Source organism: Selaginella moellendorffii, unplaced genomic scaffold (genome assembly GCF_000143415.4).
Source record: "Selaginella moellendorffii unplaced genomic scaffold, v1.0 SELMOscaffold_113, whole genome shotgun sequence".
NCBI classification, from domain to species: Eukaryota; Viridiplantae; Streptophyta; class Lycopodiopsida; order Selaginellales; family Selaginellaceae; genus Selaginella; species Selaginella moellendorffii.
In genome coordinates this window covers 329069-342412 of record NW_003314374.1, presented here as the reverse complement: position 1 = coordinate 342412, position 13344 = coordinate 329069, and the positions used below count along the sequence as shown (strand labels likewise).

The 13344-nt window shown below is 47.9% G+C and overlaps 3 protein-coding genes and 2 pseudogenes across 4 annotated transcripts; 3 read left to right on the top strand and 2 right to left on the bottom strand.

The window, feature by feature from the left end:
• Positions 1–2625: 2625 nt before the first annotated feature.
• LOC9659993 lies at positions 2626–3467 on the top strand. The gene is made up of 4 exons (XM_024664713.1): positions 2626–2657; positions 2706–2902; positions 2957–3049; positions 3102–3467. The coding sequence occupies exons 2-4, from the start codon at positions 2825–2827 to the stop codon at positions 3465–3467; spliced, it is 537 nt and encodes a 178-aa protein (XP_024520481.1). The 5' UTR covers positions 2626–2657; positions 2706–2824.
• Positions 3468–3693: 226 nt separating this feature from the next.
• LOC112342626 (probable fucosyltransferase 8) lies at positions 3694–5127 on the top strand. Its single transcript, XM_024664712.1, has one exon. The coding sequence runs from the start codon at positions 3694–3696 to the stop codon at positions 5125–5127; it is 1434 nt and encodes a 477-aa protein (XP_024520480.1).
• A 31-nt stretch (positions 5128–5158) lies between these two features.
• On the bottom strand, positions 5159–7059 carry LOC9660555 (annotated as a pseudogene). The gene is made up of 9 exons (XR_002991025.1): positions 6962–7059; positions 6656–6815; positions 6520–6593; positions 6355–6444; positions 6217–6288; positions 6088–6144; positions 5772–6008; positions 5545–5726; positions 5159–5489 (listed from the first exon to the last, which is right to left on the bottom strand). The product of XR_002991025.1 is annotated as a histone deacetylase 14 (transcript).
• A 121-nt stretch (positions 7060–7180) lies between these two features.
• Positions 7181–11832, top strand: LOC9659992 (annotated as a pseudogene).
• A 26-nt stretch (positions 11833–11858) lies between these two features.
• Positions 11859–13274, bottom strand: LOC112342625 (probable fucosyltransferase 8). The gene has a single exon (XM_024664711.1). The coding sequence runs from the start codon at positions 13272–13274 to the stop codon at positions 11859–11861; it is 1416 nt and encodes a 471-aa protein (XP_024520479.1).
• Between the last annotated feature and the right edge of the window lie 70 nt (positions 13275–13344).

Below are 13344 nucleotides of genomic sequence, written 5' to 3'. Positions count from 1 at the left end.
ACACCAAGCTCTTCCCAACAAGCAGCCATGGACAACCCAAACGAACTCTGCAGAACAAAGCGACAGCTCCAAAGAACAGTCAGAATCAGAAGGAGCAACTCCCAGCAAGAAACCGAAGCCAGCATCTCAACAATCAGGCTCAACCCACTCCAGCAACACCAGCAACAAACACTCCAATGATTCAACTCCAATTTGCCACTGCCTCACATGCAAAACACCAGCGAATCCAGCTCCAAAACCGCTGATCCAAGAGCACCTCATCATCAGCGACAATGAAGACAACTCACACCAGCTTCCACACTCACCCCAGAGCCCGCATCCACTCGAATCAGCCCCAAAACCGACTTCTTCTCACAAACACATCAACATCGCCAAAGGAAAACGTCAGCTGCTCGCCCAGAACTCTGTTTCTCCACCAGCTGAAAACAACATTCTCACCGCCCCAACCTCCTCGACACGTTCCACAAAAGAAAACATTGACTACCTTCGCCAATCACTTGCAGAACATGGAACCATGCCTCCTCCAGCAAATGCCACGACTAGCATTAACAAAACTTCTGCCCCTTCAACAAAATTCCAAGCGGAAAATTTGCCAACGGATAAATTAATTTCAGCGCCACATCTGGGCTGTTCATCCAGCATCAAACTGAAAAGCTCCTCTCCAACTACCTCAAAGAATCCAGCCTGACCACGTCACCCCATCCAACGAAGCAGATTAAGCCTCCTGCAACTTCAACTCCCGGCAAGAACACAGCGAACCCTAGCGAGAAACACCAGGATCATGGAGCAGGAGCAGGAGCAGCAGCAGCAGCAGCAGCCATGCCTCAGCCACAGAGTCAGGTACGCCATGATTACGATGAGATCAGGAAGGAATACGAGGATAAACTCCGTGACCAGAGCTACTGTACCCAGAAGTTATTCAAAGCCCTCGATCAAGGCATGCACCGCGAGCTTCACGACCAAGCAAACCACTTCCCAACACCAAGGGACATCATACAGCACCTTCTCAGGCAAGACTCCTTCATATACACCCGGGGAGCAATCAAGAAAGAGTTCTACAAGCCCTTCAACTAGACACTCAGCTCGAGGTGATGAAGTAGATTCGCACTGACCTCCAGGACATCAGGAAAATCATCTCCAAGCAGCCATCAACCCCATACCCCATACCAGCTCAAGAACTCACCTACAAATTCAAGTACAAAGAGCTCAACACTTGCTACAGGAAGCTTGAGGATGATCATACCGCCCTCCTGGCCGAGATAGCCGAGCTCCAGGAAGATGGGAGAGATCCACCAGACAGTGTCCCCAACCACAAGCTTACACTCCAGCAGCAGAAGCATCACCTCTATCAACTTGAGCAGCAGCAGCAACAAGCGATGGAAAGTGACTACATTTGCACCGAGGACGGTGTCTAGTTTTGTTAGGGGAGTAGAGTGTATCAACTAAAATCCCAGGTTCAGGGGACTTTGACCTTGAACCCAGGGCTGCATCGGAGCCATAGATTAGATAATGCATAGCATATAGCATATGTTGGTAGTTATAATTGCCAACCTTTCAAAGGGGGGAATCTGAATTGTGGATCCCTATCTCCATTCATCATTTTCTTATCAATAAACAACATTTTTTCATTCATCCTTCTTCTCAGCCCTTGGAGATTGGGCCCTTTTCTCTTTTGTTTTTTTACTAACAATAGATTTCCAGTAAAGAGGAGTATCCACACCTCTTCAAGTGTGCACAAGGCAGCCAATTGTGGGGACTAGCTCTTGTTCTTGCATCTCAGCTAGGGGACAAGGTGAGATTAAACAGTTTCGTGCTTCATTATCAAATCAGCTTTGAATTTTAATAATATTCTGATACCATCTCAAAAATGGCATATCATCAATTGGCTCCAGGTCCATTATGAACTTTCAGCTTGCTTATGAGCAGCCAGTCGGAGGATGTATTTGGAGAGAACGGCAATCAAGTAATGCTGTGTATTTATGGAAAATCGTTGCCTACTTAATTACGAGTTGATCAGGGAAGCGGCATTCTTGACCATTGGCATGAGCACCTTGCTCTAATGGCCACAAACCGGACTTCTGGGAACGATGACGTGATCACTCAACTGGGTGACACATTATGGGGTCAGAAAGAACAGGTTTGGTTTATGTTTGTATGAATATTTTGATAGTATCTAATATTTCTCGCAGGTGGCGGCAGTGCACTTGTGCTATCTTTTGGTCGACCAAAATCCTGAAGCATTTTTCAGTGACAGAAGGATTAGGTGCAGACCATTGAAAGTACCTGAGAACATTTTTCACACCGTTCGCGTTCAAGGTTTCTTCCTATTGTCACATACGAATACTATAACGAAATGCTTCATGCAGAGGACGGAGCTATACGAGTACGTGAAAACGAAAGGATATCCCCAATTTACACTAGTGTGTTTCCAACCGTACAAAATAGTGTATGCAACTATGCTCGCAGAGGCTGGACAAACGGAAGAAGCTTTGAGGTAGTGCGTAAGTTAGGAGCAAAAGCAGGAAAACTCACGTAAGACATGCTTATCTTACAGGTATACTCGAGCTTTTCTGAAAGCACTCAAGCAAATGAACAAGGATCCCAGCCTCGAGTTGATTGCGATGGATTTGGAAAGTCGCCTTGTACAGAACTTACAGGTGCTTATTTTGATGCCGGCTAAACTCTGTCTAAAACGTCGTGTGTAGGATGGAAAGAGAACATACACCCAATTTGCCGGGCGCATTCTCTCGAATACATTCGGCTATGTAATGAGCTCTATTCCCACCCCGAAAATAGCAAGGCACAATTCGTCCACATCCATACCATGGAAGATCAAACGAACGCCAGCAAAGTTCCTGCTTGCAGCATCTCCGAGCCTGATCTAAGTCGACGGACCGATGAGGTTCATATCGAACTCTATTTTCTGAACTAGTTTTCCTAAAGGCCTTTCTTGCAGAACGCATCAAAACCACCTCCCAATGGTTTCTTACGTCGGGCTGGATCGAGCGTGTTCCAAAGGGCGACAAGCTTTGTGTCGAGAGGCAAACAGGTGGGCTAGTGCAAACTTTCCTTTATTCTAAAACTTTCCTATTACTTGTCAGGCAAATCTCGAAGAAGACAACATGCGATTTGACGGTGCGTGCATCGAGAGCACAGCTGCGATGAATACAAATCTAGGACCGCAAGAGCACAGGGAACTCCCAGAAGCGCGGAAGACCAGTCCAGGCCTTTACGTCCAATGCAGTGACTACTACTCGAGGTTAGTGTTCCTCGTTCTCTCGCTGGAAATCGAAACTAAAAACTCCTCCTGTTTCGGGCGAAGGTGCGTGAATTCGTTTGGTAGAGAAGGATCACAGCTCGTGAAATCTCTCATCTCGCCGCAACTGCCTCCAATGATGAAAATGTCCGGCCGCAAGCCGCAAGCCCAAAGAGTGGGGGAAAATGAATTTAAAGGCAAATTGTTTTAAACGGTTAGTTTTGAATCAGCCCTAATTCTAGAGTTAAAGGTAACCTATATTCTTCATTGAAGTGTAGTGTGGTGGGTGGCGATTGGTAATCAACTTATATTCCTGGTTGTTAATTTTTCTTCAAGAGTTCGGTGCTTATTGAATATATTAACTTGATCCATTCATTCTGGAGAAATGCAGTTAGCTGCCCAAGTAATAGTTTTACTCTTTGTCATCTATCTATACGATGACAAAGAGTTATAGGCCCTTATTGTTTGTGACACTCGTCTTCACCACCACTGCATTGCTGTTGCTATCACGGAACTCGCCCAAGACGAAGACGCAATCATCGAGCCTGGGGTACTACTCTCGCGCCAACGTAAATGACGATTCGTGCAGGAGCAGGGCCGAATACACTTCATACACTCGACACAAGTTTCCCAGCTTCCGCGCTTCACAGCCCCTCCACAAGAAGATCCTCGAGTACGAGGCCCTGCACGCGAGGTGCGCGCCCGATTCCAAGGATCCGCACAAATCCTGCAGCTCCAGCTGCAAGTTCCTCGTCTTCGTCCCTGGCGACCAGGGAATCGGCAACAAGATGATCACCCTCGTCTCGACTTTCCTCTACGCGCTGCTCACCGACAGGGTGCTGCTCATCGCGAGGAAGCAGAACATCGACACGCTCTTCTGCGAGCCGTTTCCATCCAGCTCCTGGCTGCTGCCTCCGAGCTGGAAGCACCTCGCAGAGTCCGTGCCGCACAACGACTCCATCCGGATTGGAAGCCTGGTGGGATCCCTCAACTGCAGCCTTGACGTGATGTTCCCAGAGGTCGTCTTTGCCGATCTCTACAACATCTACAAGGACGAGGACAAGTCCTTCTTCTGCGGGGAGCACCAGCGCGCGCTTCGCACCGACACGCGATGGATCGTTCTCTCGTCCGACCAGTACTTTGCCACGGCGCTCTTCATCGTTCCGGCTTTCAGGGCCAAGCTCCAGGAGTGGTTTCCACAGCAGGAGGCCGTCTTCCATCTCCTGGTGAGGTATCTCCTGTACCCCGTGGAATCGGTGTGGGACATGACTAGGAGATACTACGATGCGTATCTAGCGGAGGCCGAGCATCTACTTGGAGTCCAGCTGCGAACTCACATCTGGTTCTCGCCGCCCAATCTCGCAGAGGATGCCTTCGACTGCCTGGTGCAACAGAAAATACTTCCCAAGATCACCAGGGAACCCGCCAAGGAACAAGCTCTTGAAGCGAAATCCTCCAAGAAGAAGAGGCTGCTTGTGCTCATGGCATCGCTCAATCCACAGTACTCAGAGGCCCTCAGAGCGAAGATGCTGAGTTACGATCTCTCCGATGGGACAATAGTTACCTTCCATCAGCCTAGCGGCGAGGGGGAGCAGCACACTGGGAACTGGGATCACGACGCGAAAGCGGTAATGGAGATCTATTTGCTGTCGATGAGCGATGTCTTGCTGACGAGCCCGCCGTCAACGTTTGGATACGCTGCGGCGGGGCTTGCGGGCGTGCGGCCCCTGCAATTTGTGTGTGACAAGGAGAAGAGCTTGGGTTGCTTGCCGAGGGAGACAATGGAGCCGTGCTACCACAGGTACCCAGATCAGTTCATGCTGGCAAACATCGAGAAATGCGAGTGCGAGCTGGGATACAGGCTATCGTGATCAATCAACTTTGTTCAAAACCTTTTCAATCTTAATCGTAATCGCCAGATCCGTTTTATTATAGAGAATGTATGGCCTTAATCTCGGTAATTGCCCGCCTCACTCCCACAAGAGGCTCCTCATACAAAACAGCCGGATCATCCGTCAGTTTTGCGCGACTCTCCTCGTCATCCAGCAAGCCACGAAATGTGTCAGCAACACTGAGCGACAGAGCGTCCAGGTTGTAGCCACCTTCCAGAAAGAAAACGCAGCTCCCGTTGCAAACCTCCCGTGCAAGCTGCTTGATCGTCGATGCCAAATGGTAGTAAGTTGCAGTGGTGAACTGAAGGCTGGCCAAAGGGTCCAAAACATGAGCGTCATATCTACATGAAACACACATTTGCAAATGAGAAAAAGTCACAGCAAGAGACATTTTACCCGGCAGAAACAAGTAGAATATCGGGCTTAAACTTGAGGCAGCTTGGAACGATGACTTCTTCGAGAGCAGTAAGCATGGCTGCATGCCCAGAACCACCTGGTAATGGCAGAATTAACGTGGTTCCTTCGCCATCCCTTGTGCCAACCTGACGCATTTTCCCTGTTCCTGGATAGCTTCCATCCTGTGAACTCTGTCAGCATTCTTATTGATTTGTGATTCAACTTGCCTGGTGTGTAGAGCAGAAGAAGACGTCCGGGTCGTCATAGAAAGCGTCCTGCGTGCCATTGCCATGGTGGACATCAAAGTCGATGATAAAAACTCTCTTGAGGCCGTGAGCGCGCTGTGCGTGCCTAGCTGCGATGGCCACATTGCCGAAAACGCAGGGGCCTGCCGGGACTGCGTGGTGGCCTGGAGGTCGGATCAAAGCAAATCCAATTGGAGGCCTTGGACCAGCCACACTCATCTGGAAAAAGTGAAGAATTACAAACACAAAGCAACGAAGAGAAAAACCATCCGAAGTTCTATCAGAGCCTTTGGATTACCAGGGAGTCGACCAGAGCTAAGCTTCCACCCGCTGCGAGCATGGATTCTTCGTACGTCTTTCAGGCATTGTTAAAAGCTTGTAGCAAGTATAAGAAAACTAGAACTTCTTTTCAGGGATTGAAGCATACCGTGGAAGTAGCGTAAGTTTGACCACTTCCTTCAATGAAGATGAGACCATCCGCAGCGGCTTTCCCCATTGCCTGTATGCACACAACACCACATCAACATTTTTTCATCGCCCCAGACTAGAAGTATAAGAAGCTTATCTTTTCCAGGCCATGGACATAGGACATGGAGTGCACTGCGGTGGAGGCAGGCATAAAGTTTGTCAGCCGAAAAATCTCCTTTCCACGCTTCTATAGGGAAAAAAATATTTCAAGCCAAAGAGTGAAAAATGTTGTATATCTGCACAATACACTATGTTTTCTTACCTCAGGAGTAAGCTGAGCTCGATCCAGCTCGCGTAGGATCGCGGGAACTCTGGCATGCTCTCCGGATGACCCTCCTGGAAATCAGATCCATATTCGTGAAAACAGGAAATCGGTCGAACTAGAACTTATTACTCACTTGATTGTGGCCCCGAGCAGGAGCTGAGCAGTACAAGATACGTAAATCTTCACTCACAGTTGCTGCAAACGCCGCGGCCTTGTGACAAGAACGTAAACTCAATCCTGCGAGGACTCGGAACGCGCAAGAAACCATGCCCCACTCACTCGACATGCCCAACCTAAAATGTTTCAAGATATCTATGTTAAAGAAAAAGTTTTATTTCGAAGTAGGCCATTGATAGAGTTAACACTGAGGAAGCCAGCCTTAAGTTTGCCGCTGGTCATCCTCAAGTCGTCAATTATATAGCTTCAAGTCGAGCCCAACACTCCCACAAAGAGATCACACTCGGCCGCCATGACCAAGTTTATAAAGGCTGTGTCGAAGGCTTGCTTGTCTCCAAGCAACGCCATATACTCCGCCATCCTGATCGTTCCAACTTGCCTTGGAACATCACTGTAACAAAACTTCCAGCCTTTGTACTCCTTGGATTTATCCATGATGTTCTAAACCACGCAAAAGTTTTGTGATTTCAAATCTTTGTCAATGGCTTTCTTACCTGCATTTCCGTGGAAAGCCACACATTTCTTACGTGTGGGAATCTCTTCCAGAGGACACTGGCGAGCTTCATATATTTGACAAAAGAGACTACTCTCATCTCGCTGGCTTTGTCACCTTGTTTCACATGAATGTTACATTGCTTCCAGTAAGCTCGAAACTGTGTGATGTAGTCAGGAATAGACTCGTGAGCATCTTGCTGGAACGAAAAGAGGTCGACAAGTAGCCAATTTGTGGGTTTTTCTTCAACAAAGCGTTTTCTAAAAGAAACAAGTAGTGTCTAGAAGTCTGTCCAGTCCTTTAAGAGGAGAGAATCTGCCCAAATTGTTGTTTTGCCTTTAAGAGATTGCAAGAAGTCGCGGCACATACAATCATCGTCGATGATTATGTTTGTGGTGTAATAGTAATCAAAGTGATTGATATGTGATGTTGGAGAGATTGTTCTAACACTTGAGAAGGTTAGTAGATCACTCCCCTTCTGCAGAACATGGAGTTGAGGTTGAGCTCAAGGTGGCTGCGCCATAGATCGTAGATCTAAGTCACTGAAATTTGTTCGAGGATGACAAGGACTTGGCCCAAGAAGGTGCAATGCCATACCTAAGTTGCCTTTAAATGTTAGAAAGTTTACTTTGTACCTTAGGGCCTCGAGTTATGGTAAAAGGGTGCTAATTTGTCGTATGTTTAGTTTATACTGGCATCAAATACCCTAAATACTGCAAATGTCCAGTCAAAGCAACTGGGTTGACAGGAGTAACAAGTGCTCAAGTTGCGCAAAGTTGCTCAAAATGCCTGTGACGAAGAGGAATAAGGGTGAAAATAAAGATGTAGGCCTCAAGCACACATAACCATTGACCTGTGGGGTAATTGTCAAAGTAGCCACTAGAGTAACTGGTAATTGGTAACAAGTAACTGGGACCTGTAACCGGTAACCACCTACTCTCACTCTTACTCCTGCGCCTGCTCCAACACCAACTCCTATCCCTGTGCCTGTTCCTACTATCTTTATTCCTATGCCAACTCTTGTTCCTGCTCCTCTTGTTCCTATTCCTATGGCTACCTGTTTTTAAAGATTGCTTCGTTCCCAAGGAACCCCCAACAAAGTTTAACCCAAAAGAGAAAAATAAGTCCTCTAGTCTCGATCATTCTCCATTTTGAATGTTGGTGGGCTCATTGAAAAGGGCTCAGCCCCGTCTACCCTCTATCGTAGGAATTTAGAAAGAAGCCACCTCAATATTCCCCAAAATTCATGAAGAGGTAACCCAGAATGCCAACATTGTGAAAAAAACATATGCATGTCCGTGATGTAGATTGATATTAAGGCGCTGTTGGTATTTTTAGAAAGCCTAGGACCATGAGCATCTCTAGAACCAAATAGCATCCAAAACAAAGCCTGGAGGAGCACAAATTCCTACTACAAAGATGACCCAATTTAGCCGGAGAAGAAAATCCTTTTGCATGTTGTCCATTTGCCCAAATCTAGTGCCAAGAATCACCACTACTTGAAAATTTAGACTAGATCTATAAGCCCAAATGCACTACCTTAGGAAATTAGGTCGAGGATCTAGGCGAGAAAGTGAAAACCCCAAAATATTCATCTGACCGAGCCAAGAAACATTGTATCTCTTCAAATACTGCATAGCTTGACGAGCTCCATAGCTTGCTGGAAAGAGGTGCTCCAGACCTATCCAACACGCCCAAGATTAAAAAAAAACCACCACAAGACGAACAAGAAATTGATTCCCAAAGTCTGCGGCCAAAAGAAAAAAAAAGAAATGACACCTCCGAAAGTGTTGCACAATGGGTTCTTCCTTCAACTCTCACTCAAACACAAGAAATGCTTCAATGCTCTTTGCAAAATGCACCCCACCCCCCCTTGTGGGGCAAGGGTTTTATACAAGGAAAATAGGGAATATTTTGAGGACCAGAATATTCATTTTCTGCGAACAAATCCCTTTATCTTGTGCTTCGAGGAAAATGCTCTAATACCAAATTGTAAGCCACAAAAGTTTTCCTTTCCAATTTGCCAGCTTACTTCGTCTATCTAACTAACACTATCTTGGCTTTAGCTGAGTTCCCTTGCCAGGTTCCCGCCTATTGTACCAGCTCCTACTTGGTTCTACTTGGTTTCAGCTATTCACTGCACGAACAATAGAGCGTTAGCTATCCATCCATAGATTCTTAAATCTCTCCCAATCCCCTTTTTTAGGTTAGACTGGACTTAAGGTTTAGCTACACTTTCCGCAAGCACAAGCAGCCAAGCATACCAAGCCTCCAGGTTTTTAACATCCCTTGGTACAACAAAACTTGATTATGGGACCCTCTAAATCCCGAGCCTTGGGTGTAACACTTGCTTCAGAATGCCGCAAGGAAACATTGTGGCCTAACCAATATGGGTACCTCAACCCCGCCCCCCCCCCCCCCAAGGCCCAAGCCCCTAGGAAGGGCGAGGACCAATGAGCTGCAAGGTACTCAAATGGGGCACCACTCCACATGAGCTGGGAGCATTGCAGTCGATTTCCCTTTCGGGAGTGAAAGTTGCTCTTGAGCACTTCCTTGGGTGGCCCCTCCAGCACCACCTGAGTCCATGCTCACTCCCACCCAAGGCCCCTTGGCCCCAATTTCAACCTCAAGTCAGTTTAGAAGCACCATTGAAGAGTTCCTTCAAGATTGGTTCCTAAACCTCACTATCCCTACTATACTTTTGGAACCCCTTGCAATGCCCCCCCTCCCCCCCCCCTGGGAGACACATGCTTTGGGGTTTCACCCCATGACCTATATTAATATTCAAACTCGATCTCAAACTTGATCTCGGACTTGATTTCGGACTTGACTTCGAACTCGGTCTTGGACTCGATCTCAGACCCGATCTTGGACTCTGTCTCGGACTCAATCTCAAACTCGGTCTCAGACCCGATATCGGATCTTAGACTTGGCCTCGAACTTGGTCTCGAATTTGGTCTCGAACTTGGTCTAAGAGTCGGTCTTGGACTCGATCTCGGACTCGGTCTCAAACTTGGCCTTAGAGTTGGTCTCGAATTTGGCCTTAGAGTTGGTTTCGAACTTAATCTTGGACTTGGTCTCATTTGATGAAATCTTTATCATGATTTCGAGGATTCTTTAGCCTTCGACACCTTGGGGAGTTGGTTCCTTACATACGGCTATAAAATTTAATTTTCCTCTTCCTCAGAAATGTCATCTAAGTCATAACCAAAACTCATAAACACTTTCTTCATGTCATCCTCAATTTCCCATATAGCTTCATCCATGGAATAACCATTCTATTGAACTGACAATTCTATAGTTGTCTTTTGGCATGTTTTCACCAATCTTTAAGTAAAAATATTAGCCAAACCAGCCTTCTCAACATCAGTCTTTAGGACCTGAATAATGGACTTGTCCACAACATCACCAAAGTGCAAACAAACTTTAAACTTGCTCACATAGAACATTGGATGAATCTTTGAACTAGCTAGCAAGTCCAAAGTGTATGGATACAAGCAATGGGGAAAGCCACTGCAGATGGTCTCATCTTCATCAAAGGAAGTGGTCCAACTTATGCTACTTCCATGGTATGCTTCAATCCTTGAAAAGAAGTTCTAGTTTTCTTATACTTGCTACAAGATTTTTAACAATGCCTTAAAGACGTATGAAGAATCCATGCTTGCAGCAGGTGAAAGCTTAGCTCTGGTCGACTCCCTGGTAATCCAAAGGCTCTTATAGAGCTTTGGATGCTTTTTTTCTTCGTTGCTTTGTGTTTGTAATTCTTTACTTTTTCCAGATGAGTGTGGCTGGTCCAAGGCCCCCATTGGATTTGCTTTGATCTGACCTCCAGACCACCACGCAGTCCCGGCAGGGCCCATGGGATTCTGCGTTTTCAGCAATGTGGCCATCGCAGCTAGGCACACACAGCGCGCTCATGGCCTCAAGAGAGTTTTTATCATCGACTTTGATGTCCACCATGGCAATGGCACGCAGGACGCTTTCTACGACGACCCGGACGTCTTCTTCTGCTCTATACACCAGGCAAGTTGAATCACAAATCAATAGAATGCTGACAGAGTTCACAGGATGGAAGCTATCCAGGAACAGGGAAAATGCGTCAGGTTGGCACAAGGGATGGCAAAGGAACCACGTTAAATCTGCCATTACCAGGTGGTTCTGGGCATGCAGCCATGCTTACTGCTCTCGAAGAAGTCATGGTTCCATGCTGCCTCAAGTTTAAGCCCGATATTCTACTCGTTTCTGCCGGGTAAAAAGTCTCTTGCTGTGACTTTTTCTCATTTGCAAATGTGTGTTTCATGTAGATATGACGCTCATGTTTTGGACCCTTTGGCCAGCCTTCAGTTCACCACTGCAACTTACCACCATTTGGCATCGACGATCAAGCAGCTTGCACGGGAGGTTTGCAACGGGAGCTGCGTTTTCTTTCTGGAAGGTGGCTACAACCTGGACGCTCTGTCGCTCAGTGTTGCTGACATATTTCGTGGCTTGCTGGATGACGAGGAGAGTCGAGCAAAACTGACGGATGATCCGGCTGTTTTGTATGAGGAGCCTCTTGTGGGAGTGAGGCGGGCAATTACCGAGATTAAGGCCATACATTCTCTATAATAAAACGGAGCTGGCGATTACGATTAAGATTGGAAAGGTTTTGAACAAAGTTGATTGATCACGATAGCCTGTATCCCAGCTCGCACTCGCATTCCTCGATGTTTGCCAGCATGAACTGATCTGGGTACCCGTGGTAGCACGGCTCCATTGTCTCCCTCGGCAAGCAACCCAAGCTCTTCTCCTTGTCACACACAAATTGCAGGGGCCGCACGCCCGCAAGCCCCGCCGCAGCGTATCCAAACGTTGACGGCGGGCTCGTCAGCAAGACCTCGCTCATCGACAGCAAATAGATCTCCATTACCGCTTTCGCGTCGTGATCCCAGTTCCCAGTGTGCTGCTCCCCCTCCCCGCTAGGCTGATGGATAACTATTGTCCCATCGGAGAGATCGTAACTCAGCATCTTCGCTCTGAGGGCCTCTGAGTACTGTGGATTGAGCGATGTCAAGAGCACAAGCAGCCTCTTCTTCTTGGAGGATTTCGCTTCAAGAGCTTGTTCCTTGGCGGGTTCCCTGGTGATATTGGGAAGTATTTTCTGTTGCACCAGGCAGTCGAAGGCATCCTCTGCGAGATTGGGCGGCGAGAACCAGATGTGAGTTCGCAGCTGGACTCCAAGTAGATGCTCGGCCTCCGCTAGATACGCGTCGTAGTATCTCCTAGTCTTGTCCCACACCGATTCCACGGGGTACAGGAGATACCTCACCAGGAGATGGAAGACGGCCTCCTGCTGTGGAAACCACTCCTGGAGCTTGGCCCTGAAAGCCGGAACGATGAAGAGCGCCGCGGCAAAGTACTGGTCGGACGAGAGAACGATCCATCGCGTGTCGGTGCGAAGCGCGCGCTGGTGCTCCCCGCAGAAGAAGGACTTGTCCTCGTCCTTGTAGTTGTAGCAGAGATCGGCAAAGACGACCTCTGGGAACATCACGTCAAGGCTGCAGTTGAGGGATCCCACCAGGCTTCCAATCCGGATGGAGTCATTGTGCGGCACGGACTCTGCGAGGTGCTTCCAGCTCGGGGGCAGCAGCCAGGAGCTGGATGGAAACGGCTCGCAGAAGAGCGTGTCGATGTTCTTCTTCCTCGCGATGAGCAGCACCCTGTCGGTGAGCAGCGCGTAGAGGAAAGTCGAGACGAGGGTGATCATCTTGTTGCCGATTCCCTGGTCGCCAGGGACGAAGACGAGGAACTTGCAGCTGGAGCTGCAGGATTTGTGCGGATCCTTGGAATCGGGCGCGCACCTCGCGTGCAGGGCCTCGTACTCGAGGATCTTCTTGTGGAGGGGCTGTGAAGCGCGGAAGCTGGGAAACTTGTGTCGAGTGTATGAAGTGTATTCGGCCCTGCTCCTGCACGAATCGTCGTTTACGTTGGCGCGAGAATAGTACCCCAGGCTCATCTTGGGCGAGTTCCGTGATAGCAGCAGCAATGCAGTGGTGGTGAAGACGAGCGTCACAAAAAATAACGGCCTATAACTCTTTGTCATCGTATAGATAGATGACAAAGAGTAAAACTATTACTTGGGCAGCTAACTGCTTTTCTCCAGAATGAATGGA

Coding starts and splice junctions, on each gene's coding strand:
- LOC9659993 (XM_024664713.1), top strand. CDS start 2,825: ATGGAAGATCAAACGAACGCCAGCAAAGTTCCTGCTTGCAGCATCTCC. Junction 2,903..2,956: donor TAAGTCGACGGACCGATGAG/GTTCATATCGAA, acceptor CCTTTCTTGCAG/AACGCATCAAAACCACCTCC. Junction 3,050..3,101: donor TTGTGTCGAGAGGCAAACAG/GTGGGCTAGTGC, acceptor ATTACTTGTCAG/GCAAATCTCGAAGAAGACAA.
- LOC112342626 (XM_024664712.1), top strand. CDS start 3,694: ATGACAAAGAGTTATAGGCCCTTATTGTTTGTGACACTCGTCTTCACC.
- LOC112342625 (XM_024664711.1), bottom strand. CDS start 13,274: ATGACAAAGAGTTATAGGCCGTTATTTTTTGTGACGCTCGTCTTCACC.